General features: G+C 32.7%; 4 protein-coding genes and 1 pseudogene across 12 annotated transcripts in view; 3 read left to right on the top strand and 2 right to left on the bottom strand.

Annotated features, from left to right (window-relative positions):
* Window positions 1-2,736, top strand: part of LOC140965523 (uncharacterized) — a 5,716-nt gene extending 2,980 nt beyond the window's left edge. Inside the window, exons 7-10 of the mRNA XM_073425582.1 lie at window positions 348-425; window positions 909-1,006; window positions 1,471-1,646; window positions 2,248-2,736. Coding sequence (XP_073281683.1) covers window positions 348-425; window positions 909-1,006; window positions 1,471-1,646; window positions 2,248-2,561 — 666 coding nt within the window. The 3' untranslated portion in view covers window positions 2,562-2,736. The remainder of the gene's footprint in view (window positions 1-347; window positions 426-908; window positions 1,007-1,470; window positions 1,647-2,247) is intronic.
* A 278-nt stretch (window positions 2,737-3,014) lies between these two features.
* Window positions 3,015-4,842, bottom strand: LOC140965555 (PAN domain-containing protein At5g03700-like; annotated as a pseudogene).
* A 3,582-nt stretch (window positions 4,843-8,424) lies between these two features.
* On the top strand, window positions 8,425-12,368 carry LOC140965551 (protein RDM1-like). 9 transcript variants are annotated; one of them, XM_073425638.1, is made up of 6 exons: window positions 8,428-8,620; window positions 8,960-9,047; window positions 9,142-9,389; window positions 9,970-10,053; window positions 10,185-10,320; window positions 11,704-12,368. In XM_073425638.1, exons 5-6 carry the CDS (start codon window positions 10,188-10,190, stop codon window positions 12,069-12,071), a joined length of 501 nt encoding a protein of 166 aa, XP_073281739.1. In that variant the 5' UTR covers window positions 8,428-8,620; window positions 8,960-9,047; window positions 9,142-9,389; window positions 9,970-10,053; window positions 10,185-10,187; the 3' UTR covers window positions 12,072-12,368. The 9 variants fall into 9 exon arrangements, with proteins under 9 accessions (XP_073281740.1, XP_073281739.1, XP_073281736.1 ...); XM_073425635.1 differs by having other exon boundaries at window positions 8,780-9,047; XM_073425637.1 differs by having other exon boundaries at window positions 8,428-8,625.
* A 2,738-nt stretch (window positions 12,369-15,106) lies between these two features.
* On the top strand, window positions 15,107-18,015 carry LOC140965528 (alanine--glyoxylate aminotransferase 2 homolog 3, mitochondrial-like). The gene is given in 9 exon segments (XM_073425585.1): window positions 15,107-16,115; window positions 16,282-16,452; window positions 16,571-16,612; window positions 16,615-16,716; window positions 16,787-16,966; window positions 17,056-17,281; window positions 17,366-17,479; window positions 17,571-17,657; window positions 17,738-18,015. Coding segments are annotated over 9 exon segments (1,212 nt in total). The 5' UTR covers window positions 15,107-15,866; the 3' UTR covers window positions 17,779-18,015.
* Window positions 18,016-20,924: 2,909 nt separating this feature from the next.
* Window positions 20,925-25,464, bottom strand: LOC140965533 (TOM1-like protein 6). The gene is made up of 9 exons (XM_073425602.1): window positions 25,147-25,464; window positions 24,512-24,590; window positions 24,222-24,320; window positions 23,494-23,607; window positions 23,121-23,281; window positions 22,920-23,001; window positions 22,753-22,838; window positions 22,359-22,634; window positions 20,925-21,994 (listed from the first exon to the last, which is right to left on the bottom strand). Exons 1-9 carry the CDS (start codon window positions 25,281-25,283, stop codon window positions 21,214-21,216), a joined length of 1,815 nt encoding a protein of 604 aa, XP_073281703.1. The 5' UTR covers window positions 25,284-25,464; the 3' UTR covers window positions 20,925-21,213.
* Between the last annotated feature and the right edge of the window lie 451 nt (window positions 25,465-25,915).

The raw sequence follows: 25,915 nt of genomic DNA, 5'->3' as shown, positions 1-25,915 counted from the left end.
AGATTGAATAAAATTAAATTATTAATAAATATTAAGGTCATATAAAACATATGTTTCTCATTTAGAATAAAGATATTTTTATACTACTTATGTATTGACAGAGATATNGAAATTTTAGAATGCATGTGCTGTAGAATTAAGTTACAGAATTAAGCATATGCTCTTTTATTATAAGCAACATTACAAATCTCCTTANTTATGTAATCAATTTTCGATATATAATGCTAAATAAATATTACTAAATAATATATTATATTAATCTATTTAATATACGACTTTCATTTGTGAGCTTACTATTTTACCATTTTTTGGTTTTACATTTTGTCATGTTCATTATGTTATTTAAGTCANGAAGTGTTGATGTTGGTGTCGCCCAATTTGTGAAATGGGCATTGCGTGTAATGGCAGTGACTTTTATCTTTCAGGTTGTTTTCTGTTTTCTGTCATTTGATTGCTTATGGGCAAGTATGGCCTTCTGCATGCATTACTGAGCACACCTTGATCATATGGTCCTTTTATTTTGTACTTATAGATTCATCTTCTCTTGTTACTAAATAATGAATTTTTCTTATGGGAAACTTGTCTTTTATCATCCATAGTTGGCTTCATCTGATTGCATGTGCTAGGTCTATATTTGATATGTGATTTTCCGGTTGTACTATTTATGTTGCGAAGTCCTATAATTCAATATTTCTTCACACTTTTTAGAGACGTCTTACATTTCTTTTACAATTATTTAATTTAATTATTTTGAAAATTTTCACATTTAAATCATTAGTTATTCTTTTGAATTTCTTTTTCACAATTAGCTAGATGTCTCTTACATGTATGTAAAGGTTCTCTCTTTTTTAGAGTTATTATCACTATATAACATCATCTTTCAACTTTTCTTTGTACTCAACTTTCAGAGCACTCTTGATACCCCTTTGGCAATGGGACTGCTTGTTTCTTTTATGGTGATATATTTGTCTTTTACTTCCATGAAGTGGGAGTGGGACAACCTCTGGTAAGCATCACATGATTTCTCTTTATTTTTGGTTTGCTTTTGCTATTTCTTGTAATTTACTATTCAGTTTTTTATGCATGTTTCATGATTAACTCCTCCTTTCATTGAAAAAAGTGATGCTTTGTTTCCATATTCTCCTGTCAACTCAATACTGTTGAGCAAATTTTGTGAGTACCAAATAGTTTTTGAAAAAGCATGTATTTTTTGCGGTGAAACTTTTTGTGATTATGTATATCCAATGTGTTTCAGTGTACATAATGTGTGAATCCATTATAAAAGGATGATTAAAACATTGAGTTTTATGGATGGTAAAAAAGAGGAGTATTCTGAACTTTGGCGTGTTCAGTTGCTATTATATGTAGACTGTTGCAATTTAATCGCCGAATCTTGGTTCCCTAGATCAACTAATACTACTAATTTTTCTTAGTACGTGAAAGTATATCAGATTGTACCCTTTGATGCAGGAATCATACATATTCTGGGAATGGGAGTCTGAAGGGATGGAAAAGTGGAAGGCTGATTAAGAAACGTAAGAGAACTGAATTCTTAAGTAGGCCTGGGGCTAAGCATTCTGGAGGAACTATATGGGAAAGTCCCAGGAGTGTGTCTCCACAGTTGAGATCTCCTTTGAAAGTGAAAGGTATCTATTGCTGGTTATTGCTCTCTTTTCCACTTTCTAAATTGATTTTAGTATCTGTATGTGTTGCATGTATGTTTTGAGCAGATGAGTATATAGATGGTGGATAGACATATGCAGGCTACTGAAGAAGTGAAATTAATGTATTAATGTATCCGCTGGTTAGTCTTGGATAAATCTTTTAGTAGACAAGGAAAAACATAATTTTAAGTTGCAGATATAGTTGAAGTGTGCAACTTCTGGAAAATGCCTTTGAATAATTTAAGGTAGAGGTTTTTTTGGGGCCAAAATTCAGGTGGCTGGAAAGAGAGGCAGGGTAATTAAGATTCAGCTCTATATTTTATCATGAAAGGCTTGATCAATCTCCGTCATTTACTTTACGAACTTCTTGAAACTTTTTTCAATGGTCACAATTTTTTGAACCTGTGCGAGCTAAACATAATTATGCTAAGACGTGCCTTTAAAGGACCATGTTTTTTCTTTTTTTGAGACAATACCAAGCTATTTTGAATTAACTTAATTCTTTCTCCTCTATATTGTTTGGCCTAGGAATAATTAGAAAAATATAGATAAAATAATTTTTTTTATATTTTATATCCCCTAGGTGTTCCATCACCATCTGGCGGCAATGTAAGAAGTCCGTCAACATATTATTCAACCTTCCACAAGACTCCCACTAGAAAGAAATATTCGGAGGAAGAGTGGAAGGAGTTCACAGAGGCATCTACTCGTCAGGCAATGGCAGAGTGGGCATCATCTCCTGAATTTACGGAATGGATCACGAAGAATGCTGATAGGATACAACTCCACCATGGGGATAGCTCTGAAGAATCTATTGGAAGCGGGTCAGATTCGACGGATGATAACAAGGCAGAGAGCAGCAGCAGAGGTCTATTAAAGTGGCAACCACGGGGTTAGAAGGTATCTTATCTACTCCACATTGGAACTTTCGAGTTCTTGATAAACCAAGGTCTTGCCAATTTTTGCCCCGTTGTCTTCTTCCTCTATATTTAATTTTTTTTGTAGGTCAATCAATCATTGTGCTACGTTTGTATATTCTACTGTCAATCATTTTGTACGTCATGGACTTTATATCATATTTGGATTCAATTTTCAGACCCTTTCTTAGTTTACAAAAAATAAATCAAACATTATCTTATTCTTCTCGAAAGATTTGCTTTCCCTTTTTTATTATCTTCTGATACTAATCAATACTTTAATTCTATCTTTATAACAACTCCACGAAAATAATGTATCATTATGTTTTACTTTAATTCAACAAATTTTCTATAAAAATCTTTTTAAAATACCCCACACCCCATTTTAAAAAAAAAAACTCATATTACACCATTGCCCCTATTCCCACACCACTACATAATGTAAAGTAAACATTATCTCAGCCAAATAATAAACCAACATACATAAATTTTTCTAAAACTATTTCTACGAAACATTCCAGGGAAAGCGAACTTAACCAGGACTTCCTCAGCTCCTCGTATTCATCCCAAGATGAACATAAAATATAATTTTAAATAATAGAAAGAAAAGCTAAATATCAAATATTTTCCGAAGACAGCTCAAACCAGTATCAAAACGTGACAATTCTTAAAATTCGACCCCGAAAGGATGATCGGCATACTAGTTAGTAGCTTGGCGGGAGGCCTTAATTCCGCCTCCTCCGAAGGACACAATATCCAAGTCCTCCCAATACAACAAAAATAATGAATCCATCAACCACTACTATCAATATTACCATCCATTTCTTCAATCTAGACTTCTTGCCTTGCCCATCTCTTGTTACTTCACCCACCTTCACCAGATAGATAACTCTCCTTCTGCCCTCTATTTTCTTGATCCCCATGGCCATCCTATACAAGGAGCATTGTCCCGTATGCGAATCATCATCTGCTATTGCATATTGTGTTGCAGCACAAGTGCAATCATCCGAACACAAATTTGAACATTCTTCTTTAGTCACATTAGCTTGGTAAACACCACCATTCAGTACACTAGCCACACCTTCCAACTCCATCATCTCCGTTTCCCTCGTGCCACACAAATCATCCAAACTTTCTTGAACATTGATGCGTGAGCACGAACCGGCTGAAGTGCAAATACCGTGAGGTTCGCAGGCCAAAGGAAGATCACAAGTTGAGTTAATTGCTTGAAATGAAGTTTCAAACTTTCCCTTTTCATTCGAGTAATAATAGAGTCCCAGATTACCAGTGCCGCCCCCCAATGCTAAAAATTGTGGTGGCTCGGGACTGATCGATGTAATGCGTCTTATTTTTTTTGTCTCCCACTGAATATCACCAGCCCATTTGATGTCAGCTGCAAATGTGTGATGTTTTGGTCACCGGGAGGCCTGAGTTCCCAGTAAGAATACTTCCACTTATCAAAATTTATGTACAATGCAATCTTGTTGTCTTGAATTTCAAATGAATAAAACAGAGTTGAGTTTATTGGTAACGAAGTCAATCGAGTCTGCGAACTTAGTCTCTGCCCCCACAGCATAATGTCAGTAGGAAAATTGAAAGTCTGCCATTTTATGAAGTTTCCAGCATCCACTAGAACAAGATTGCCAGTTCTCAGCAAGTATAGTCTCTGCAATGGTATGAAATCCTAAATCAGATAATCGGATAACTTAAGGTAAAAATACAAAATAAGACAAGACTTCAAGTTACCTCGGCGCCTTGTCCGGAAGTTCCACTCCTCCATCCAACTCTTTCCTTCTGACCCTTCAATCTCAAGTCTCCATCTTTTGTGAGTTCAAGGCTTCAAGCACACATTTTTCCGTAGTCTAGAATCTTGACAAATGGCCGGAGCTCCATACTCTGACGTCTGTGAGAAAGACATCTAGCGAACACGAGTATTTTTCATCGACAGCTTCCACATTGATGGCTGTTCGGAACTTTGATGTCATTTGCTCTGTTTCGATTAGAAAAGCTCTTCCAGTGAATCCCTTTGTGTATTCAGCGGGTATGGCTAATGTCACCTTGCAGCCAATTTGAATTTCTGAATCAGAAATAGTCTGTGATAGAAATTGTAGTTGGAGTACAAAAAGAAAATAAAACTTCATTGCAAGTTCAACACTTTATCTCCTCTTGCATTCAATCAGGGGGGATTCTGTTCCACGGAAAAAGTTGTACATATATTTTCCTAAAGCCATCAGAACTTTCATTTGCATTGTTCTTTATACGCTTACTGGCATGATGAGGCGGACCCGGATTTCCAGGGTGTGACTCAGTAGACTTGTACTATATAACCGATTTACGCTCGCTCTATTCAAAGATATAACAGTTAAATATTTTAGTCTCACATTCTATTCGAATTAAAACTCGAGTTCGAACTAGACTCGAAATATTAGATCATGTTTACGAGCTATTCAAATTGTTGTTCACGAGAGTACCCAACAGTTTGAGTATATAACAGTTTGAGTATATATATATATATATATATTAAAAAAATTATAAATCAAAAGATCACATAATAGCAAATTTCATGTATTGAATTTATAAATTTGTCCGAGATAAATTTTTTTTACAAAATTGCTTCTATTATCCATTTTTAAATATCAAATAAAATGGTCAGAAAAAATGTGAGACGATGAAACTAATTGTTTAACATTTTTGCCTTAAATTTATATATTATGAGAGCTGATTTTGGAACTTAAGTTAAAAAAAGATTTTAGTTCTGATTTTTGTTTCACTGTTTTTGAAAACCATGGTCGGGGTATAACTTTAGACCCTTAACGCCTAAATCTTAAACATTCTTTGTAGATGTTTTCAATACTACCGAATTTTGTTTATCGAATTTATAATTTGTCTGATATATAATTTTTTGAAAAATAAAAGTTCTACTAAAATCTTTAACTTTATTAACTCTCTGAATTTTTCTATGAGATTCATATTTTATGATATTATTAACATATTAACATTCATAATTATTGATATAAATTCTACTAAATAATTTATTAAACTCTTTATTTTCAACTCTTAGTTAAAAATTATAAAATATATTAGTATTAAATTTCATATTATTATATTATTATATATTTATCATGTAATTGTACTATTGCATATATAATTTTTTTCTCTTCTTGTGATAATATAATTTATTACTTAATTTGAAATTACACTAAAATATAATTAAAAAATTACATTAAAATCATAAAATAGCATGTAGAGAGAAAATTAAAAGGATAAAATATTTAAAGGTAGTATAAAGATGGATTATTTGAGAAATTTAATATAGGAGTTACATTTTATTCTTGAAGTGATATAAGTTACTACAATCAATATATATTGTTGTGATAATTCATTAACATTTGTTAGACTATTAATTATATATTATGTGGAATAATTAGTCTATTAATTAATTATATATTAGGTGGAATAAATAAAAAATTTTGATATTTCATTTTTAGTCTTACAACAATTAGAAATTTACATATATATCTTTATTGAATTTTTGGATTTGTATTGATGAGGAGATCATTTTTATTTTTTGACAATTGGAAAACATGGCCAATGATCTACACTTTTGTAGGTATATAGATAAAAAAATATTTTTATTATCAAACATATATTCATTTTTAATACATAGATTTCCCATAAATTGTGTAGAAAATTTTCATGCAAATCTAACAACACACAATTTAAGGGGTTAGTAGAAAATTTACAATGAAAAACTTTGTTAAAAAATATATTCTTGTAATATTTTTTCTAAGAATTATGTATTAAAAAGATGTTATTTTTCTAATGTATTTTTATTATCAAATATTTATTCAATTTTTATATAATATTATTTTCAAAATTTTTGTAATTTTCTATTAAAAAATAAAAACACTATTATGTTCCTCATGTATTTAATGATAGNGCACGAAGAACGAGGTCATCATTACTTCTTCTACTATAAATACCAGGTTCTCCCTTTACATTTGAATTCATTGATTCACACCAATATCACACAGTCATCACTTGACTACATTGGTTTTATCGCTTGAGTACCCTGCTGACTTAAGCATCGGAGTGGCCACGCCGGACACCCCTCCGGCACCCATTCACGAGTTCTTTTCATTGTTTGCAGGTGCTATTGAAGCCATTATCTTCACTCAAATTTCCTAAAAACTATAAATTATTGATTTGACTCGTTGGAGCTCCTTACCCGGCTCACCCATTTCAAAGAAGTCACATCATCTAATGTATTTTTTATTATCGAATATCTATTCAATTTTTATATAATATTATTTTCAAAATTTCTTATTTTACAATTTTCTATTAAAAAAATAAAAACACTATGATCCTCATGTGTTTAATGAGTTCAAAAAAATAAATAACCAATACATTACAAATTCAATATCCCAAATTTGTCCCTAAATTTTATATACTTGTTCCACCAATGCTCATGTAATTAATACAAATGTCCATGCAATTAATACAAACAATGCATAGTGTTTGGCAATGTAGTAAAATCACAATGCAAAAACTTTGCCCTTCATCCACACTTTTATAGGTATATATATATAGATATAGATTAGCTTTGTGATTCTTTGTCTCACGTACGCTTGATGTGTGAATTGAGGCCATTGGTGGCTCATCTTATGGTGAATTCTGGATTATCTAACTGGATTGTTGAGATCGGTGTCTTCAAAACAATTCATGTTATTCAAGTTCATAATCCTTTATCATTGGAAATACGAATCCCTGAGAATATAAGTTGCCTCTGCTCTAATGCACCAGAAATACACTACACAGTACGCCGTTGTTTACTGTTAAGATTAGAGCTTTGATCAAACTCAATCTCAAAAGTTAGTTGACGAGGGGAGGATTGTCCAAGCCATACAACTCTTACGTATTTTATCTAACCAATGGGAACAACTAACACACCCTCTCACGCTCAGGATTGAACATCTAGAGCGTGAAGTTTACAAATGACACAACTAGGGGCGGAACGGATGGTCCAACACATAACTATAGAACATAAGCTCTGATACCATGTTAATATTATAACTTGGACCTAACTCAACCCCTCACGCTCAGGATTAAACATCTGGAGCGTGAAGTTTACAAATGACACAACTATGGGCAGAACGGGTGGTCCAACACATAACTGTGGAACCTGAGCTCTGATACCATGTTAAGATTAGAACTTGGACCCAACTCAACCCTAAAAGCTAGCTCAATAGGGGATGATTGTCCAAGCTCATATATACAACTCCCATGTATTTTATCCAACCGATGTGAAACAACTAACAACCAAGTGCATTATAAACTTGGATTTCAAATCCATGGATTTTGATTATAGTTTCATTGTTTTCGAAGAATCAATTGTTCAAATCTCAAATCTACATTTTACTTATTTACATATTAATAATATAAATTAAAATGTATTTCAACTGAATCTATTATTGGGTGAGCTCAACATTCATCATAATTAATATGAAATACTGTATAAATATATAAGTGATGAATTTGAAGTTCATATTTTTATTTCTCTAAATAACAATAAAAAAATATTTGAAATTCAAGTTCTTACTTGCACGTAAAGCTTAATTACTACAAGTCAAATTTTTATTTATTATTGGATGCGATTCCTTTTGTTTCCAAGTTGTAAATAATGATTTGATGACTTGTTAATGAAATTTCAAAAAATAAATGAATTTTACTCATATTCTATAAATTAAATAGTGAATATATTCATATTATTTATTTATGATACACACACAAATAAATTAAATAAAATTAAATTAAATAGAGGAGCTAACCCACCATCTTTCTCAATCGCATTTTACCAAAAAGAATCTGCAATTTTCACAACTCATCTCTCTTTTCTCGCAAAATCTCACACTGTGAACAAAATTCTCCATTTTGCATCTTTCTGACAAGTGATTTTCTCATTTTGTGTTTTTGTGAGTGCCATCTCCAGCTGTTTGGCGCATCGACATGAAAATGAAATGGCCTCATCACTTGCATCCAGTCAGGTTTGTTTTATTCTAGTATTTTATTCGTGTGTTTAGAAGAAAATTCACAAAGATGAGAGTATTTCATGCTGTTGATACATAATTTTAGTGTGGATTACAGTCATCCGTTTGATTTTTTTTTCTTTTTAAAATTTGAATCATAAATGGAGAAAAGAACGAGAAAAGGATATCGCAGTGATGCAACTGCGAAGGTATAGTTTCAAAGATTTAAAACAGCAGAGTTTGAATCGAAATCGAGCCTGTGCTTGAATAGTGAATAGAGCTGAGCTGGAACTCAAATTTTATGTTTTCTGAATTTCGAATTGAGCTCAAAGTCAAGTTTGAATCTTTTTAGGTATTTGTTACGATTTGGTTAGCTTGCACCTATTGTGGACTGTAGACATGTCCATGTCCATCACATGATTATGTGTTATAATCGGAAGGTTGGTGTTAGTAGTTTTTGATTCTTGTAATTTGTTTATATTCACTTCTACTGTAAATTTAGTTCACTTCTTATCTTCTTTGTTTTTTGGACAGAGGCAATTTGAAAGTGGTAGGAAACATTATCCTATCTGTGGTTATGGTTCACTTCCTCCAAAGATGGAAAAAAAAGGCAGGTTTCCTTTGCGTTAGACTTATTTTTTGTTAGTAAGAGAATCGACACATTATATATGTCATATGGTATTATCTGCCATTGCAGGAGCCTCAGAATCTAACACATAGTAACTTGCTTTGTGATTCCATGGACATGCGGATATGCTTCCTCCAGACATGGGAACGCAGAGGTAACCAAAAACGGACCACTAATTTGATTCAGATATGATCAGCACTTGAAAGGAATATATAGACCTTATCTTCAGCCTTGTGTCTCCTTGGTTTTTTCTTTAACTATTGTAAAATGGATCGGGTTTTGTCAAAATATTACAAATTAGCCCGACTTCTCCATTTATAACAATCCGTTGACTGGGTAGAATCTACCAACCTGGAAATTTGTTTTTGTTTTTGTTTTTGTTTTGGTCCACCTGTCGAACAGAACCGGTTAACTCGATTTTTTTTCATAAAAACGGTTTGGTCAGAATCCGTTGATCGAGCCTGTAGATCATGGCCAATCTCTTATTAATGTGAGGCGGTTGGCCTTACATTATTGAGCCAGCTTAGCATAGCCAGGGGTTGCCTGCAGGCAGCCTTGATCAGCTCCTTATATATATTTTTTTCCAAAAAATTCCCTTTTCTCCTATAAATTCACCCCAATCCAACCAGAAATTATTCATCTCTAAAAGCCTATTTTTGCTTACTCTTTTTTACATTTTCCCTTAAATTTTCTATTCCATATTTTCCCTTAATCTCATTTAATGTTAATTTCAGTTTACCACCGGCTCTCGGTCCATATAAAAATGGACCCCCAGAGATCCCCAAATCCATTGAGCTCCGACCTCCGCCGCTTACTATGTAAGAAATGTCTTCTGTTTCCTTCTTCTCGTTAGATTGATTTAAAGTTGAGAAAAACAATGCTAATTTAACCTAATTTATGTAAAAACCTCCCTGACATGAATTTCTTTTTTAATGTCCTGTATTTGTAGAAAATGAAGGAGCCGTCGCCTTCAAATGATCAGGTTGATATTTTATTCGATGATTCTTTTTCATTCACTCGTGTAGAAAATGACAGTATTCAATCAATTGCTGTTGGTGGACCTGTTATCGAATTAACTCCCGAAGGTAATCGATTACCCTCTTAAATACTTCATTCTGAGTCCTTTTTTTGCTACCCGTTCCTGGATAATTGCTTGTGATTTTTCTTTGACTGTGCTTTGGGTATGCTTATGCATGATTTCCTGTTATATACAATTGATATAAGACCATGCTCTGAGAATAACTGAACATATTTTTCAAGTTTTTCTCGACAGTGTTATACAAATTCAGAAACCATCTACATGCATTGAACGCTAATTATTTGCAATAAATTGTAGAATTTTTTTTACTAAATCAGTCAGCTACCAATTAGGTCAAAGATATCTTTTAAATTATTTGAATTTTTTTGCCGGCCTTTTCCACTGAATTCGAATTTCATTTATATTGAATCAAATTCCTTAATCTTTGTTTGATTAAGTAGAGTTTTGCCTTAATAAAACATTAGAGCGCTGCATCGGCTTTTTCATCAACAAAACAAATGGCAGATGATTTTCTTTTAATGCTGGACATTGAGTTCACTCTATTCCCAAGCTCGTGATGGAGGAGTGAATACACATTTGGATTATGTGTGGATGTGTGCATATGTGGACACACACAAGGAGTTGCAAGCATTGGTGTTTCAGAGAAATTGTGGCAACACTTCTTAGATTGTGTTTTCAGAGGATGTCTTATGTTTAAATGAGATTTTTCCAGGCTTCATATATTTCACATAAGTTTGACTTCATAATGTTTTTTGATTCCCAGAAGCTGAACTTGGTTTTCCTGTGTCAAATATTTAGATCTTACATTGAAATTTATTATTTTTGACAATGATTTTTCATAACTCATGTAGTTAGTTTCTTTATCCATTTTCAATATGATGATATTTTTGAAATGTGAACTTGTGCTTAAAGGTTACTTTAAACTGCGACGAACATGGAAAAGCAGAAGAACCTTTCTGCCTTCAACACAATACTTCTCTCTTCCATCAAAATCTATCAAAATGTGTTTGTGCTTACCATGTTTTCATGCATACATGGTCGAAGATTGATACAAGGGAATAAGCAATCTATTTCCAAAATCTATATAAAGACTGCTCTTGTGGACCATAGAAAGTACATATTAGCTTGTGGTTTTGGCTTTTCTCTCTGTCTTCTTTTCTTTTTATTCTTGTGTTTGGGCATGGAACTACCATGACATGAATGGCGAGTCAGTTGTGACTAAAAATGTTGTGGCTGTTTTAGAACTTGGACTCATGCTATCATGTCGTTTGAAATTGCATTTTACAATGATGTCAAATACATCGCGTGAGCCTAGAACTATTCTTTCGGACCATGTATAACATGTCAATGCAAACCTAAAAAACTCTGTTTTCTGCTGTTTATTTTGGTGGTCAAACCAACACTACTTGACTTGTGCTGTATATTGAAGAAATGCAATTCAGACTTGCAGAAGGTTACCAAGAATACATGGAGATGATCCCCATACCAGTTAAGCGTGGCACCACTATTCCTGGTACCTCATGGATGGGGTTAGGCAACTCTATCGAGCAGATATATGGGCAGCCTCTGCACTACCTGACTTATCTTCATCTAAAGCAGTTGGACAAAGAGAGGATTGGAGCCAAGGATGAGAATGTTCCCTTGGATATGATTATCCATCCTTGTAAAGCTGAGGCCAGTATCTGGATCATTGAAGAGATTCACCGCCATACTTCTTCTCCGCATCATCTGGCAAAACTGTGGGAAAATGATCCCAGTCATCATGCTCTAATTGATGCCATTTTCCCAAAGCTCTGATCCTGAACCGACCATCAGGGAGAAGGAAAACATTTTCTTGGAGAGTGCAACTTAAGATTGATGAATTTAAGATATTTCTTTTATTTAACTTTATATCTTTGATTGATGCCAATAATTTGCTCTTCCTGTTAATCAGGCTTAATTGCAGCCAGTAGATTATCAACTTGATTTGCATTTGGCATGTTTGGTGAGTTATGTACCAATCAACTGGTTTTTTTTTAAGACCTTGAGTTGTGTAAGATATAGGGCAGGTTTTTGAAAAACCAATTTATTAGAACTAAGATGGAATTTTGACCATTCACATAATCAAAAACCGAAACAAACCAAATGAAAAGGCTATTTTTGTAAATTAGTACATATCCATGTTAAAGTCTACAACCAATTCTCAAGTTGTAGTGCTTGTATAGCAAGTTTTTAGAACTTTCATTTACCAAATTTCTGTTTCGTTCCATTCAAGTCTAGTTTTCTTATAATCATGTACACCCTCATTCCAAGATTTTACATTTTCTGCAGTCAAGTTTTCTATTTAATTTTCGATATTCGAAGCTGTTTTAAAACCCAGAAAATCGTAAATGTCTTATATTTTTCATAATCCTATTACTAAAAATCCATTGAAGGAAAAATAATGATAATTCGAGTATATAATATAATAATATCACATACAAATTACAATCATTCACAATCGTCGCTATTTAGTACTCAAAGATAATGTATTATTATCGAGTGTTATGGTTGGGTAGATCTAATCAGGTTGGATTTCCACTTAGCTATTTTAAATTTGTCTTTGTTTGGCTACTTAATCCAACTTTCGAGACACCACTCTTTTTTCTTTTTTTGATTGATCGGTTGAATTGAATCCACCCCATTGGATGCCAACATTAAATTTTATCTTCATTTATAACTATTCCCACTTTGGACATGTATCAAAAATATGACATCAATATCTCAAGTTAAGACGAAACTCGAGACCCAATTGCAACAACCTCCTCTTCAACCAAAAAGAATAGCGTAATATCTTGTATGATAAAGGTTTTTAACTATTCTTAAATCATCACGAATTATCATTCAAGTTCGTCATAAACTAATAGATAGTTTTATTTTCCATTTAAATATCAAGATTTGTGTTCAGAAATATATATCACTTGGTACTATTAATTAATATAGTGTATTAAACAAGCTTTGAACAGATCACAGCCAATGCAAATGGTTAATATATAAATCAGGTCATATTCATTGAAAAAGACTACTGATTAACCTTTTTGGCTTTACTATGATTAATTGATTAATTAATTTATTAATCACAATCAATCAAAACTTTTAATCTCGAATTTAAGGTTTCTTTGGCATTATCGACCATTTTCTGTTATTATTAGTTTAAACAAATTAAAGGGAATTACGTATGTTCTAAATATACAGGGGAAGTGGAAGAATCGTGTATTTCTCCGAGCCAAAGAGCGTGACTTAACCAAACAAAATTCACCTAATTATAAATGTAATCTTAATAAAAATACTATATTTTTTAATCAAATAGTTTATCTTGAAATATATAAATATATATTATATATATGAAATAAAATCAATGATATTTTTTTTCTTCTGTTAATACTTAAAAGAAAGCTATATTATAATTAAAGAACAATTTAATTTATTGGTAAAAGTTATTATGATTATTATTTTTGTATTGGTAAAATTTATTTGATTATTACTAATTCATAAACATTTTTCCCAATCATAGTTTTTAATGAATTCGTACTAGATTATATATTTTGTTAATCTGGAGCAAAATCTATCATTCTATTGTACGTAAACTTATGTTATTAAATAATAATTCAAAGGAAAAAAATATTTAAACATTTAATTTATCAAAAAAATGGAACAAATTATAAATGTCCTAAGTAAAATGTAATTATAACTTATTTATATTTAAACGGTGGTATTTTGGGAACACGAATAATATTTTATTTTTTTTATATGAAAATGTGTATAATGACTTTTAAAATAATTTCCATTCATTGACCACATCTCTTCGCAGTTTTTTAAAATAACAATAAAAGAAAAAAAATATTTATCCATTTAAAANTCAATTATTTACACCTAACATATCAATGAACAAAATAATATTTAGGCTATGATTAATCTCATGACTAGGAGTCACCTCAGCACTATTTAATTTGCTCTCATCAAAATAAATATTTTAATTTATATATACGGAATTAACAAAATAAGAAGTAGTCGCAAAAATTTAAATCTCAAATATTATTGTTAATCCCAAAAATATTATTTTTCATTTTAGATATAAATCGAGTCAATTCGTCTATAAATCTTTAAGATTTTCTCACAAAAAATCTGCTATATATAATTGTTAACAAATAACACAATATAACAATGACATGATGAAGTCCTAAATCTTCGTAATAAATAGCGAAAAGAAAAAAACATGATAAAAAGATATTATTTTTTATTATAAATATAAATAAAGTTGTCATTTATCGTCTCATAAAAAAACCAATTATTTACAAAATTACAACCTTCATGTCCTTATCTTTTACGCTGAAAGATCGATTCGTATACGTACAAACTCTCTGTAGAGATGTGTAAAACGACCGAAGCCCTATCCAAAGGGCAGGAAAATAAGAAAATGTATTTATTTATTACTAATTCAACTATAAAAAAAATATGGACACGATAGCCAAAGTTAAAGCATATGCCTCTCTATATATACCCCACGTATGAGTTTAAACTGTGTTCCAGTTTACCTTTGCTGATACGTTCTTCCATCTCCACACATATATATACATAGACACGCATACGAGGTAATATATATAAGTAATATGAGGAGTCCTGTGATGATGAGGACGTTATGGGAACCGAGACGGTTCAAAAGCTGCCGACGTTGGCTGACTCGGACTGCCGATGCATGTATTGTGGCGAGCGAGGCGGACATAACTCCTAAGATGCCACCCTTAGACTATACTCCGCCGGCATACACCGGCCCCACTGCCGACGAGATTTGAAGAAGCGATGAGAGTTTCTTAATTAGCCCGTCGATGTTTCACTTGTACAAAAAACCCGTGAGTTGTTTTGCATGTTTAAAATCGTAAAAGAAAAAAAAAGGAATTTTGCTGGAAAAAAATTCATATATTTAATCGGAAGATCATGCTAATTTAAAAGTTGTTGGGAAATTCTGTGGTGGGCCAGCTTTGTGTTAATGAAATGCTTAGTCTTATTTAACTTAGGTTGGTGGCGTAGATTTCTCAGCCTGACATGCAAACATGTTCTTTACAGACTGATTGATACGTTATTTCCCCTTATTTATTTGAGCTGTCTTATATTACATGATTCTTGGTTCGGAACTTTGATTTGACTGCATATGCAATCTTTTCTTAAAAACCCATATGTGGCAATTAGTCTTGCATGCTAAACATTTTGAAAATTTAAAGTTTTATGCCATTATTGGATGGATGATTATTTTAAGAAAACATGAAAGACCCAAATTTAGTCGGTAGCCTTGTCATGTGTGGCATACTTGATCTGTATTTCTTCTTTTGTTTGTGATGTTATGAGTTGACTGGTGAAAGTAGTATAAGAAGTGATAAGGATGATTATAACTTAATTTACGGCATGATATACCCATAGATACCGGTTATTATGAGGTGTTGGTGCTTGGTATATAGGTATAGATAGTGTTGAATGAGATTTAAAAGGTGTGCTTGATAAGCACATGAAAGGGATCATGGATGATAATAAGTTAATTGAAATGTAGTAGTTGAGATGAGCATCAAGTGTTGAGGCCGGATGCATTACTTAACACATGTCAATATAGTGCACGGCAAGATGCAGTACTTATTTGATGACAACGGGCGTAGATACGTCGATGCTTTCGGCGGTATTGCGACAGTGTGTTGTGGCCATTGTCACCCTGATGTGGTTAAAGCTGTTACCGATCAAACCAAAAGTTTGCAACACTCAACTATTCTATATCTAAATCATGCAATTGCCGATTTTGCTGAAGCACTGGCTTCCAATCTACCTGGAGATCTCAAGGTATGTGTTATACTTTGTTTTTTACTAGAAGTCGCCCATGCGCCTGGTAGCTCGTGTTCCATTAGCCACCTCTATCTTCTGTCACAGCTTATGACCGAACCATCATAATCAGCAATATGTGATGTGAAGAAGGAATGTTACTAATGTAATGGGATCGATGGTGTAGGCTGTTTTCTTTACGAATTCTGGGACGGAGGCGAATGAACTAGCAATGATGATGGCTCGATTTTACACAGGTTGTCATGATATCATATCCCTCAGAAACGCGTAACATGGAAATGCAGCAGGGACCATGGGAGCCACTGCGCAATGTAATTGGAAATTCAATGTTGTGCAGGTACAAGCCAGCTGTATTATATTGATTATTGGAACTTGTTTTGGAATAACTCGATGAATCATGTAAAATTTTAACTACATTTCAACAAGATTTTCTGATAGTATGTTCTCATCAACAGAGCGGAGTTCACCATGCCGTTAATCCAGACCCCTACAGGGGTTTTTCTTTGGTGCAGATGGTGAAAAATATGCAAAAGACGTTCAAGATTTAATCCAGTTTGGAACTTCTGGTCATGTAGCTGGTTTTATAACTGAAGCAATACAGGTGGCTACTCTCTTAAAGTTTTAATAGGAAACATATCATTATTTTACTTGAATTTATTTTTGTATAACAGGGTGTAGATGGGATCGTCGAGTTAGCTCCAGGTTATTTGCCTGCTGTATACCAAAGCATAAGAAATGCAGGAGGACTTCGTATTGCAGACGAGGTTCAGTCCGGATTTGCTCGCACTGGAAGCCATTTTTGGGGATTTGAGTCCCATGATGTTGTCCCTGATATAGTTACCATGGCTAAGGTTGATCTGAATGTCCTCGATTTTGTCAAGTGAACATCCCTTAAGCCGCATTTAAAGAAAATGTTTGTTGCTTGCTTAATGGATTGTAGGGGATAGGCAACGGAGTTCCCCTCGGAGCTGTGGTAACTACTCGTAAGGTAGCTGAAGTCTTGACCCGAAGAAGTTACTTCAACACGTTTGGAGGAAACCCCGTCAGTACAGCAGCTGGACTCGCTGTTCTAAGAGTCGTCGACAGAGAAAACCTTCAAGAAAACGCTCATGTAGTTGGTTCTTACCTAAAAAATCGCCTCAATTCTCTCAAAGTCAAACATGAAAGTAAAGATGTCCATTTTCTCGTATAATTTCAAATTTTCACGACTCCTAATATATTTTCTTGACATTTCATACCTGGATACACAGTTATTGGTGATGTGAGGGGAAGAGGATTAATGCTTGGGGTTGAACTGGTTACGGATGGCCAACTGAAGACCCCTGCGAAAATCGAAATTCTTCCAGTGATGGACCAAATGAAAGGTACCTCGTCTTCTGTCCCTTTCTAAGATTATTCGTGCCAATGAAACATCAACTAATTCCAACGGTGATAACTTTAAATTTGAGTGTCAAGATATGGGAGTACTTATAGGAAAAGGAGGCTTCCACGGAAATGTATTCAGAATTACACCTCCACTCTGCTTCAGTAGGGATGATGCTGGTAAATGACAATAACTCTAGCTAATACTTGCATGCCGTTTGCTTTTACTTTACTGATGTAGTTATTTGGTCATGATACAGACTTTGTTGTGGATGTAATAGACCTTGCAATGACCAAATAATGAACAGGGCCATCAAGTTCGCTGGATCTTTTGCTTCTTCAATGATGACTGTCATTAATTGTTCATATTTGACCGTTAATCAAGCATCATGTGTCCCATACTCCCTAATGAATATCTTCTAATGTCTTACTTCGTTTTCACGTTTATGTTCTTATACTTGAGGAGGTCAACGGATACAAGTATATTTAAGTTGTATATATAAATTTAATAACATTTATTCGACATTCTTGTCATTATTCTCAATTTTGTCCCTCGAGTTTTGCGTTTACTAATTATATACCTTAAGTTTTAAGTCGTATCCCGATTTCATCACAGCCTTTATTCGACGGTCAAAACATGTGAGAATCGAGTGACTACATTTTTTGCGTACAAACTGAAAATTAGCATCTGTAATCTCTAATTTTATCACGCTATGAATCTCTAAGTCTTTAATTTAAACGTTCGAGTGAAATTAGAGATTTGAATGTTGTTCATTCAATCTCGAGGAAAATAATGAACTAATGTGGTTCTAACGTGCGCTGGACAAACCCTTAATTCTGTGCTAGTGGTTGGGATGAAACTGAGGACATGATCTAAAATTTGAGAGATACAATTAGCACACAAAACTAGAGTGAAAAAATTAAGAATACGGACAAACTATAAATTTTCCTGATTTATTTATAACAACTAGGAATATATACGTGCGATGCACGTAAGTGACTAATAATGAAAAATATAATCATGAGAATTAAATAATGTTTAAAGTCGTTTGAATACTATCATTTTGATAAGTATTTATCAATCTAAATATATCAAAACACAATACATAAAAATACATCATGACAATAAATCATATATATTCACTTATTTATATGATATTTTTCAATACATGACATAATACAACTCTCTTAAATGATAAATCAACAAAAATATTTTTCATTCAAATATCATTCAAAATGAAAAAAACAATAAAAATAAAATTAACAGAATAATGAATTTTACCAAAATCAAAACTAAAATTTACTTAAATAGAGTATACATAGACAAACGTCAAATAAAATTCTCTTAATTTACTAAATTATCATAATAATGTTAAAATAAAATCATTAAACTTGTTATTAAGGTAAATATCACTTTTGATTTTGCTAACTTTTAACACATTGCGGATTTTATTTTATTTCTATGTTTTTTTTAGAATACATATTATAGATAATTAAGTTTATATAAGAATCAAATAAATTAAAAATTAATATTGGTGATTAATACTTTAAGAGAAATAAAATTTTAACATAATACCACTCAAATAATTATATATAGTAAAAAACATATATAAATAAAATAATATTTAATACTTAGTTAAAAAAATTTATATGTAAAATTGTAATATATTACAAATGATAATAAACTATCAATATAATTTATATTTATTATAAGGATTACATTGATTAAATTTTTTTTAAAGATTATATCATAAATTTAGTTTAAAATTTAGAAAAAATAATAATAATAATGTGTAGTAATGTTCAAATATATCTAAGATAGACAATAAATCACAAAAATTGACTAAGAAATATAAATAAATAATTTTTTTACAAAAAATTTAGAAAATAAATAAGAATGTGAATTAATGTCCAAATCTATCTAAGATGGACAATGAATCACAAAAAAACCCTTAAAAAGACATATTAATTTAATTTGTTAACTTAAATGAACAAGGAAATGTAAATAAATATTTTTTTTGGCATAAAATTTAAGAAATAAAGAAGAATGTGTATTAATGTCCAAATTCATTTAAGATGAACAATGAATTACAAAAAAAAGAAAAAACCCTTAAGATAACCTAATAATTTAATTGACCAACTTAAATGAACAAGGACATATAAGGAAATTCACAATTGAAGTGGTATATTAGAAATATATGATTTTATTAGTTCATATTTACAAATCAAAATGTGAAAAAATTGACTAAGAAATGTAAATAAATAATTTTTTTACATAAAATTTAGAGGGAAAAAAAAGAAAAATGTGTATTAATGTCCAAATATATCTAAGATATACAATGAATCACAAAAATTGACTAAGAAATATATCTAAGATGGACAATGAATCCCAAAAATTGACTAAGAAATGTAAATAAATACTTTTTTTTACATAAAATTTAGAAAAGAAAGAAAAACGTGTATTAATGTCCAAATCTATCTAAGATGACAATGAATCACAAAAAACCCTTAAAAAGACATTAATTTAATTTGCTAATTTAAATTAAAAAGGAAATGTAAATAAATAATTTTTTTGGCATAAAATTAGGAAAGAGGAGTAATAAATCTATCTAATATGACAATGAATCACAAAAAAACCCTTAAAAAGACATTAATTTAATTTGCTAACTTAAACGAACAAGGAAATGTAAATAAATAATTTTTTTGGCATAAAATTAAGAAAAAAAAAGAGGAATAAATCTATTTAAGATGACAATGAATCACAAAAAACTCTTAAAAAGACATTAACTTAATTTGCTAACTTAAATGAATAAGGAAATGTAAATAAATAATTTTTTGACATAAAATTAGGAAATAAAATGAATGTGTAATAATGTCCAAATTCATTTAAGATGGACAATGAATACAAAAAAAACTCTTAAGATTACCTAATAATTTAATTGGCCAACTTAAATGAACAAGGACATATAAGGAAATTTACAATTGAAGTGGTATATTTATATGTATAATATGTTAAGATGACAATGAATCACAAAAAACCCTTAAAAAGACATTAATTTAATTTGCTAACTTAAACGAACAAGGAAATGTAAATAAATAATTTTTTTGGCATAAAATTAATAAAGAAAGATGAATAAATCTATTTAAGATGACAATAAATCACAAAAAACTCTTAAAAAGACATTAATTTAATTTGCTAACTTAAATGAATAAGGAAATGTAAATAAATAATTTTTTGACATAAAATTAGGAAATAAAATGAATGTGTAATAATGTCCAAATTCATTTAAGATGGAAAATGAATTACAAAAAAAAAATCTTAAGATTACCTAATAATTTAATTGGCCAACTTAAATGAACAAGAACATATAAAGAAATTCACAATTGAAGTGGTATATTTATATATATGTTAGATATACGGTAAAAAAAACTATATACTAAAACTGGAGAGAGATAACAAATGATATTATTAGTCCAAATTATAGTTTCCAATACATAAAACAAATGCAAATCCTATCCATAAATTTCAAGAAATGAAACCAGAAGACTGCCAAATGATAGCACCCACCAAGCATCCTAAGTGGAAATCTATTTCATCAAGCAGCTCCTGTCTTTCACTGCTGGCTTCAACTATAGTGCAATGACTCTAGATCAAATCTAATATCTACACCACTCATACTCCACACTAAAAAACATTTACACCAAAATGACATGATGCAACTAGAATCCCAAATCACTAACTATGGTTGGTGGATCCTGATAAGCTTGGTGATGAATGACTTGTTGCTTTAAATCCTCCATCCGTACTGCCAAATACATTAAGATCTTCAAACAACCTGTATGATGGAATAAATGGTTTCTGTCCTGCATTGGGAGCCACAGACCTCGGACTGGAGATGGCAATTGTAGTTCCATTACTTGACTCTTGTCGCAAAGGCCTAGGCGTAGATGATGACGTGGGTCTTGGAGTTTCATATGTGTTAGGCAGTCTAGGCCCGGGATTTGGATTGCTGAAGTAGCCAGGAGTAGAGGCCCATGGTGGAGGAGGGTACACAGTCGGAGCATACTGGGGATATTGAGGTGTCGTAAGAGAAGATTGTGGTTGCTGAAGGGGCTGCTGCTCAGATTGAGAATGAATGCCATGTTGGGGTCGGGGTTGAGCCCATGGGGCTACATAATTGTTGAAGGCCACACCAGGGTGACCAGGATAAGCCTTGGAAGAAAATGCAACCCCTGGACTGACAGACGGCATATGCCCCTGAGGTGTGCTATGCACCGGAGAAGTCGGAGTCTGAGAAGGTTTTTCAGTTGATAACGTGATGCTCAGAAGGTCTATAATATCTTGATCTTTGGTTTGTACCGGAGTGGCTGTGGTGGTAGGAACTAGAGCATTACTCATGGAAGAGCTCAAGGGGGATTCTGGATATGCCGCATCTCGCATCGTCTTTACAAGTGTCAAATCTTCGACTTTTAACTCAGGCGTGCTATTTGAAGCAGCAACAGGAGTTTTTGAATGTCTGCATGCATGCCAAACACACTTCATTACCAATTAATGAATGAAGATAAATCAAAATTACAAACGAATTTTCTTGAGCGCATATTTTGAATGCAAAGAAACTTGAAAAATAAACCATGAGTTCAGAAACTGTGACAGCATCCACCAAGCAAATTTTCTCGAGCCTGTGAGTTCAAAAGAAAAAAACTAGTTTCTATTGAGCTTGACTCACCTTCTGCCCTGAGTATCTACCAGTCAATTCGCGATTGCCAAAAAGAATGCTTGAATATTTATATCCAGTTTCAAAATGATGGTGATATACAGATACACCGCTAAATTTTTTCACTTGAGAAAATGTGTGAGGGGAATTATCAATAAAGTTAAACCTTCGGGCTAGCAAAGCAAACTCGTCTTCCTCTTCCTCCTCCTCACTCAGCTCCCTATGAACAGGAACTGGTACAGAAGGGTCGGTATTTGCTGTATCCTTGGCTACCTCAACTTCAGCAGGCTGGAGACTGGAGTTAGGTTTTCCTGCTTCCCCGGGCTGCACATTTGTTACTTGAACAGGCGGTGAGGAACCAGAGGCTACTGCATCATGCTTTGCGAGCGTACTCTGCAGGCTATCATTCAATTCAAGACCCTGACCAAGAAGTTCTTCATCCCTGTTATGGTGCAGATTACGGGGCAAAAAACATCTAAAATTAGAGGGAAAAAAACCAAAGATGACAGCAGAAAACAAGAAAGAAGAATAACAAGAAAATAAATATATGAATGACAGACCCCGTTGTTGATAACATCTGCATTAACTTCTTTTGATTGGCACGACATTGCTCGACAAGGTCGACTATCACTTCATCTTTAACGGACTACAAGGAAAAAGGAAAATTATTTTTTAAGTATGCGACAATTTCTTATCATTGATGGCTAAAATTGATATTTCTATATACCGTTCGATCACTTGGATCAATAGCTTGCAGCATGTCAATCAAGAGAGCCAAAACTTGTCGCATGGAATCTATGCTAGATGAGCTACAGGAATGAAAATTGGAGTGTGGATATATTATAACTAAGCTAAAGTCGTTGAGATAAGAGTCATAACATTCGGGTCAAAAAAACCAAGTACACTACAAACAGTGTTGGGTCAAAACCTCAAATTTTCTTCAGCTGCCATTGCTTCATCAAGCCGTGTTGAGGAACTACTTGGCATCCCATAACCTGGTTGAGGAAGTCTTGATGTTGGATGTGTAGCTGGTGGAGTAAAAATTGGAGCTGCATGAGGTGACTGACGAGGAAATTCTACACCAAAGTGCTGCCACATCATAACATCCAGCAGTCACTTAAAAATCTATCCAACGAGCCCAGTAAAAGTAATATTACCTCAAAAGACAATTATCAGCAGTCAGCAAGTAAGGGAAATATATTTAGTTTGATTCAGCAACTTAACGTGATAAACAAAACGGGGCTGTAAGCATATACAGGTGACATCAATATAGATACGCACATCCAAAGAAGAAAATTTACCCTCAAGTCCTCGTAAGCCATGCAATATTGAGGATATCTTCCTCCAGATCCACCAAATGCTTGGTACCAAGAGCCTATTAGGATTAAAATTTTCTCTCTCACGTGCATATCTGTCTGGAGAAATCATCCAAAAAACAACCTATTAGGGTAGGCTCTATTACGAAACCGAACAGGTAATTTAATATAGGACCGTAAAATTTGTGTAAAGTGACTCAGAGGGAAGGAAAATACAGGAAGTAGGAAAACAGATAAATTGTTCTAAGCCGATGAAGATAAAAGATGAGTGATGAAATGGTAACGCCACTAAAAATTGCAACCAAGTAGATTGATATTAGTACACAAACTCATCCAAGAATAAACACAAACTGAATTTTTTTTCATGCGGGTCTAGCTAAAAAAACCACCAGTCTTAAGACTTGACAAGTTTCATAAGGTTTTATAAACTAGTGATGATCGTCTCACCAGTAGCATATACTATTTGGTAAGTAACTTTTACTAGTATTAACTGTGTGTTCCACAGTTCCACTTCAATAGACGACGAAACTAATTAAAAAATAACAAAGAACGACCCGCATTAGAATCGGATAGGACATCATTCAACAACGTCACTGCATGCTTACATTCACCACTTTCAGGTAAAAATAATTACGAACTTAAGTTTGGAATAAAAAAGAAAAAGTCGTATATCCAATGTCAATGCCCCCAAACTTAATGAAAAGAAAGCTTGCCTTTTTCTTAACAATCTTAACCATCTCCTGCAGTATATTTCTTTCTGCAATTTGCATATGCACGTAATCACCACAGTTCTTGACCATCGTCTCCAGAAGCTACAAGAAGATGCAGTTATTAATTAAATGGGAATTACAACATTAAATTAGCTGGAGTTAATAGATAATTTCCTTATAAACCAACTTTTTTGGCGAAAAAAATACTCTTGACTTATATCCTGCTCTAGTTACAAATTAATTTTAGTGATCTACAAGATTCGTCTAACGGAATTACTTTTGCCCATAAATACCGTTAAAGCAAGTAATTGAACTTTAGGATTCTTGTGTTGCAACCGTTTCTTCACAGCTTTCACAACATCTTTTGCCAGCCTAACCAAGTGAAACACATCATCAGCCTTGAAAAATGTTACTTGTCTCTGTGAATTTCAATCAAGAAAATACAGAGACAAGGAAAAACAGACAGAACTTCAACTAAATATTACAGACATCCAAACTAAAATAAGCATCAACCAACCACCACTTTCCCTATTTCATTATGACAACACAGAAAAGTTAGAATTTTGATAGTCTTCTCCTTTAAACTGTCAAGAAGTTTGATTGACATCCCCGATTAGAGATTCCAAAATCAACATATAAAAGAAGGGGGGAAATAGAAAGAAACACAGCAACCCTTCTCCGTTTACAGCACGCATATAACACAATACGACAAACAAAATCAATAATCAAAGGAAGAAACAAACAACCAATGATCTATTCACAAAATCCAAACGAAACCCGTAAAAATTCCACCGATTTCAACAAAATCAGAAGAAGAAGAAAAAACCCAAGAAAAAATTCTACAAAAAGAAGTCAACTTTGCATGAAAACAAGCGAAGGTAAAAAAAACAACAGATCATATAAATACACACGCAGCATATACACATACATCTGATTCAAATTGATGGTATCACAGATATCAATATTCATAGTCCAATCGGGTCCGATCAAGAACTCGCTCGTTGCTTTCTCGACCCTAACAGTGGCTGAAGAAGATGTCGCGATTGAAGCCATGGATGAAATCATCTCTTCTCCTACACCCGAACAGCCCCCTTCAATCCCGTGAAGAATAATCAGGAAACCCAATAATTTTTGCGGGTTCGACTAATGTGGTTCGTTATTTCTTGAAAGCAATTTCTTTTAAACACTTGTTCCAAGAAAACACATGAAAGTTTCTTTCTTTATCCTTCTTTATGGTGTTCGTTCGTGTATTAAAACTTTAAAAAAGTTTTTGCTTTATTGATGATAACATCATAATTATTATTTCTTTTGGGCAAGGATTTTATACAGGACCACAATATTTATGAGTTCTTCAGAAATATGTTTCTTTTATTTATTTTTTCTTGATTGTTCATAGGCATATCCAGACTAAGTGGTCCATTCTTTCTTTCTTTCTTCACCAATGTGTAACACATTCAAACGGGATTTTTGAATTTCATTCTGCTTCAATTATTGTCCCATTTATAAACTTTATGAGAAAATATTAATTTAATATAATTATATATAACATAAAAAAAATTAATATATAAAATTTGAGTAAATGCGGTCTCACGAAATTTTATCTGTGAAGACATATAAATCTTACCGATATTCACAATAAAAAATATTACTTTTTATTTTCATGGATGACTCAAATAAGAGATTCGACCCACGAAATT

The sequence above is a fragment of the Primulina huaijiensis genome, unplaced genomic scaffold (genome assembly GCF_012295235.1).
Source record: "Primulina huaijiensis isolate GDHJ02 unplaced genomic scaffold, ASM1229523v2 scaffold10763, whole genome shotgun sequence".
NCBI classification, from domain to species: domain Eukaryota; kingdom Viridiplantae; phylum Streptophyta; class Magnoliopsida; order Lamiales; family Gesneriaceae; genus Primulina; species Primulina huaijiensis.
The sequence above is the reverse complement of the archived record's forward strand: the minus strand, read 5'-3'. Positions and strand labels throughout refer to the sequence as shown.

What these genes read in the sequence shown, in the direction of transcription:
- LOC140965551 (XM_073425639.1), top strand. Translation starts at nt 10,188, where the DNA reads ATGAAGGAGCCGTCGCCTTCAAATGATCAGGTTGATATTTTATTCGAT. An exon ending in TATCGAATTAACTCCCGAAG is followed by an intron (nt 10,321 to 11,703) that starts GTAATCGATTAC and finishes TGTATATTGAAG; the next exon opens with AAATGCAATTCAGACTTGCA.
- LOC140965533 (XM_073425602.1), bottom strand. Translation starts at nt 25,283, where the DNA reads ATGATTTCATCCATGGCTTCAATCGCGACATCTTCTTCAGCCACTGTT. An exon ending in TGGCTTACGAGGACTTGAGG is followed by an intron (nt 23,282 to 23,493) that starts GTAAATTTTCTT and finishes ATGATGTGGCAG; the next exon opens with CACTTTGGTGTAGAATTTCC. An exon ending in TTTGCTTTGCTAGCCCGAAG is followed by an intron (nt 21,995 to 22,358) that starts GTTTAACTTTAT and finishes GCATGCATGCAG; the next exon opens with ACATTCAAAAACTCCTGTTG.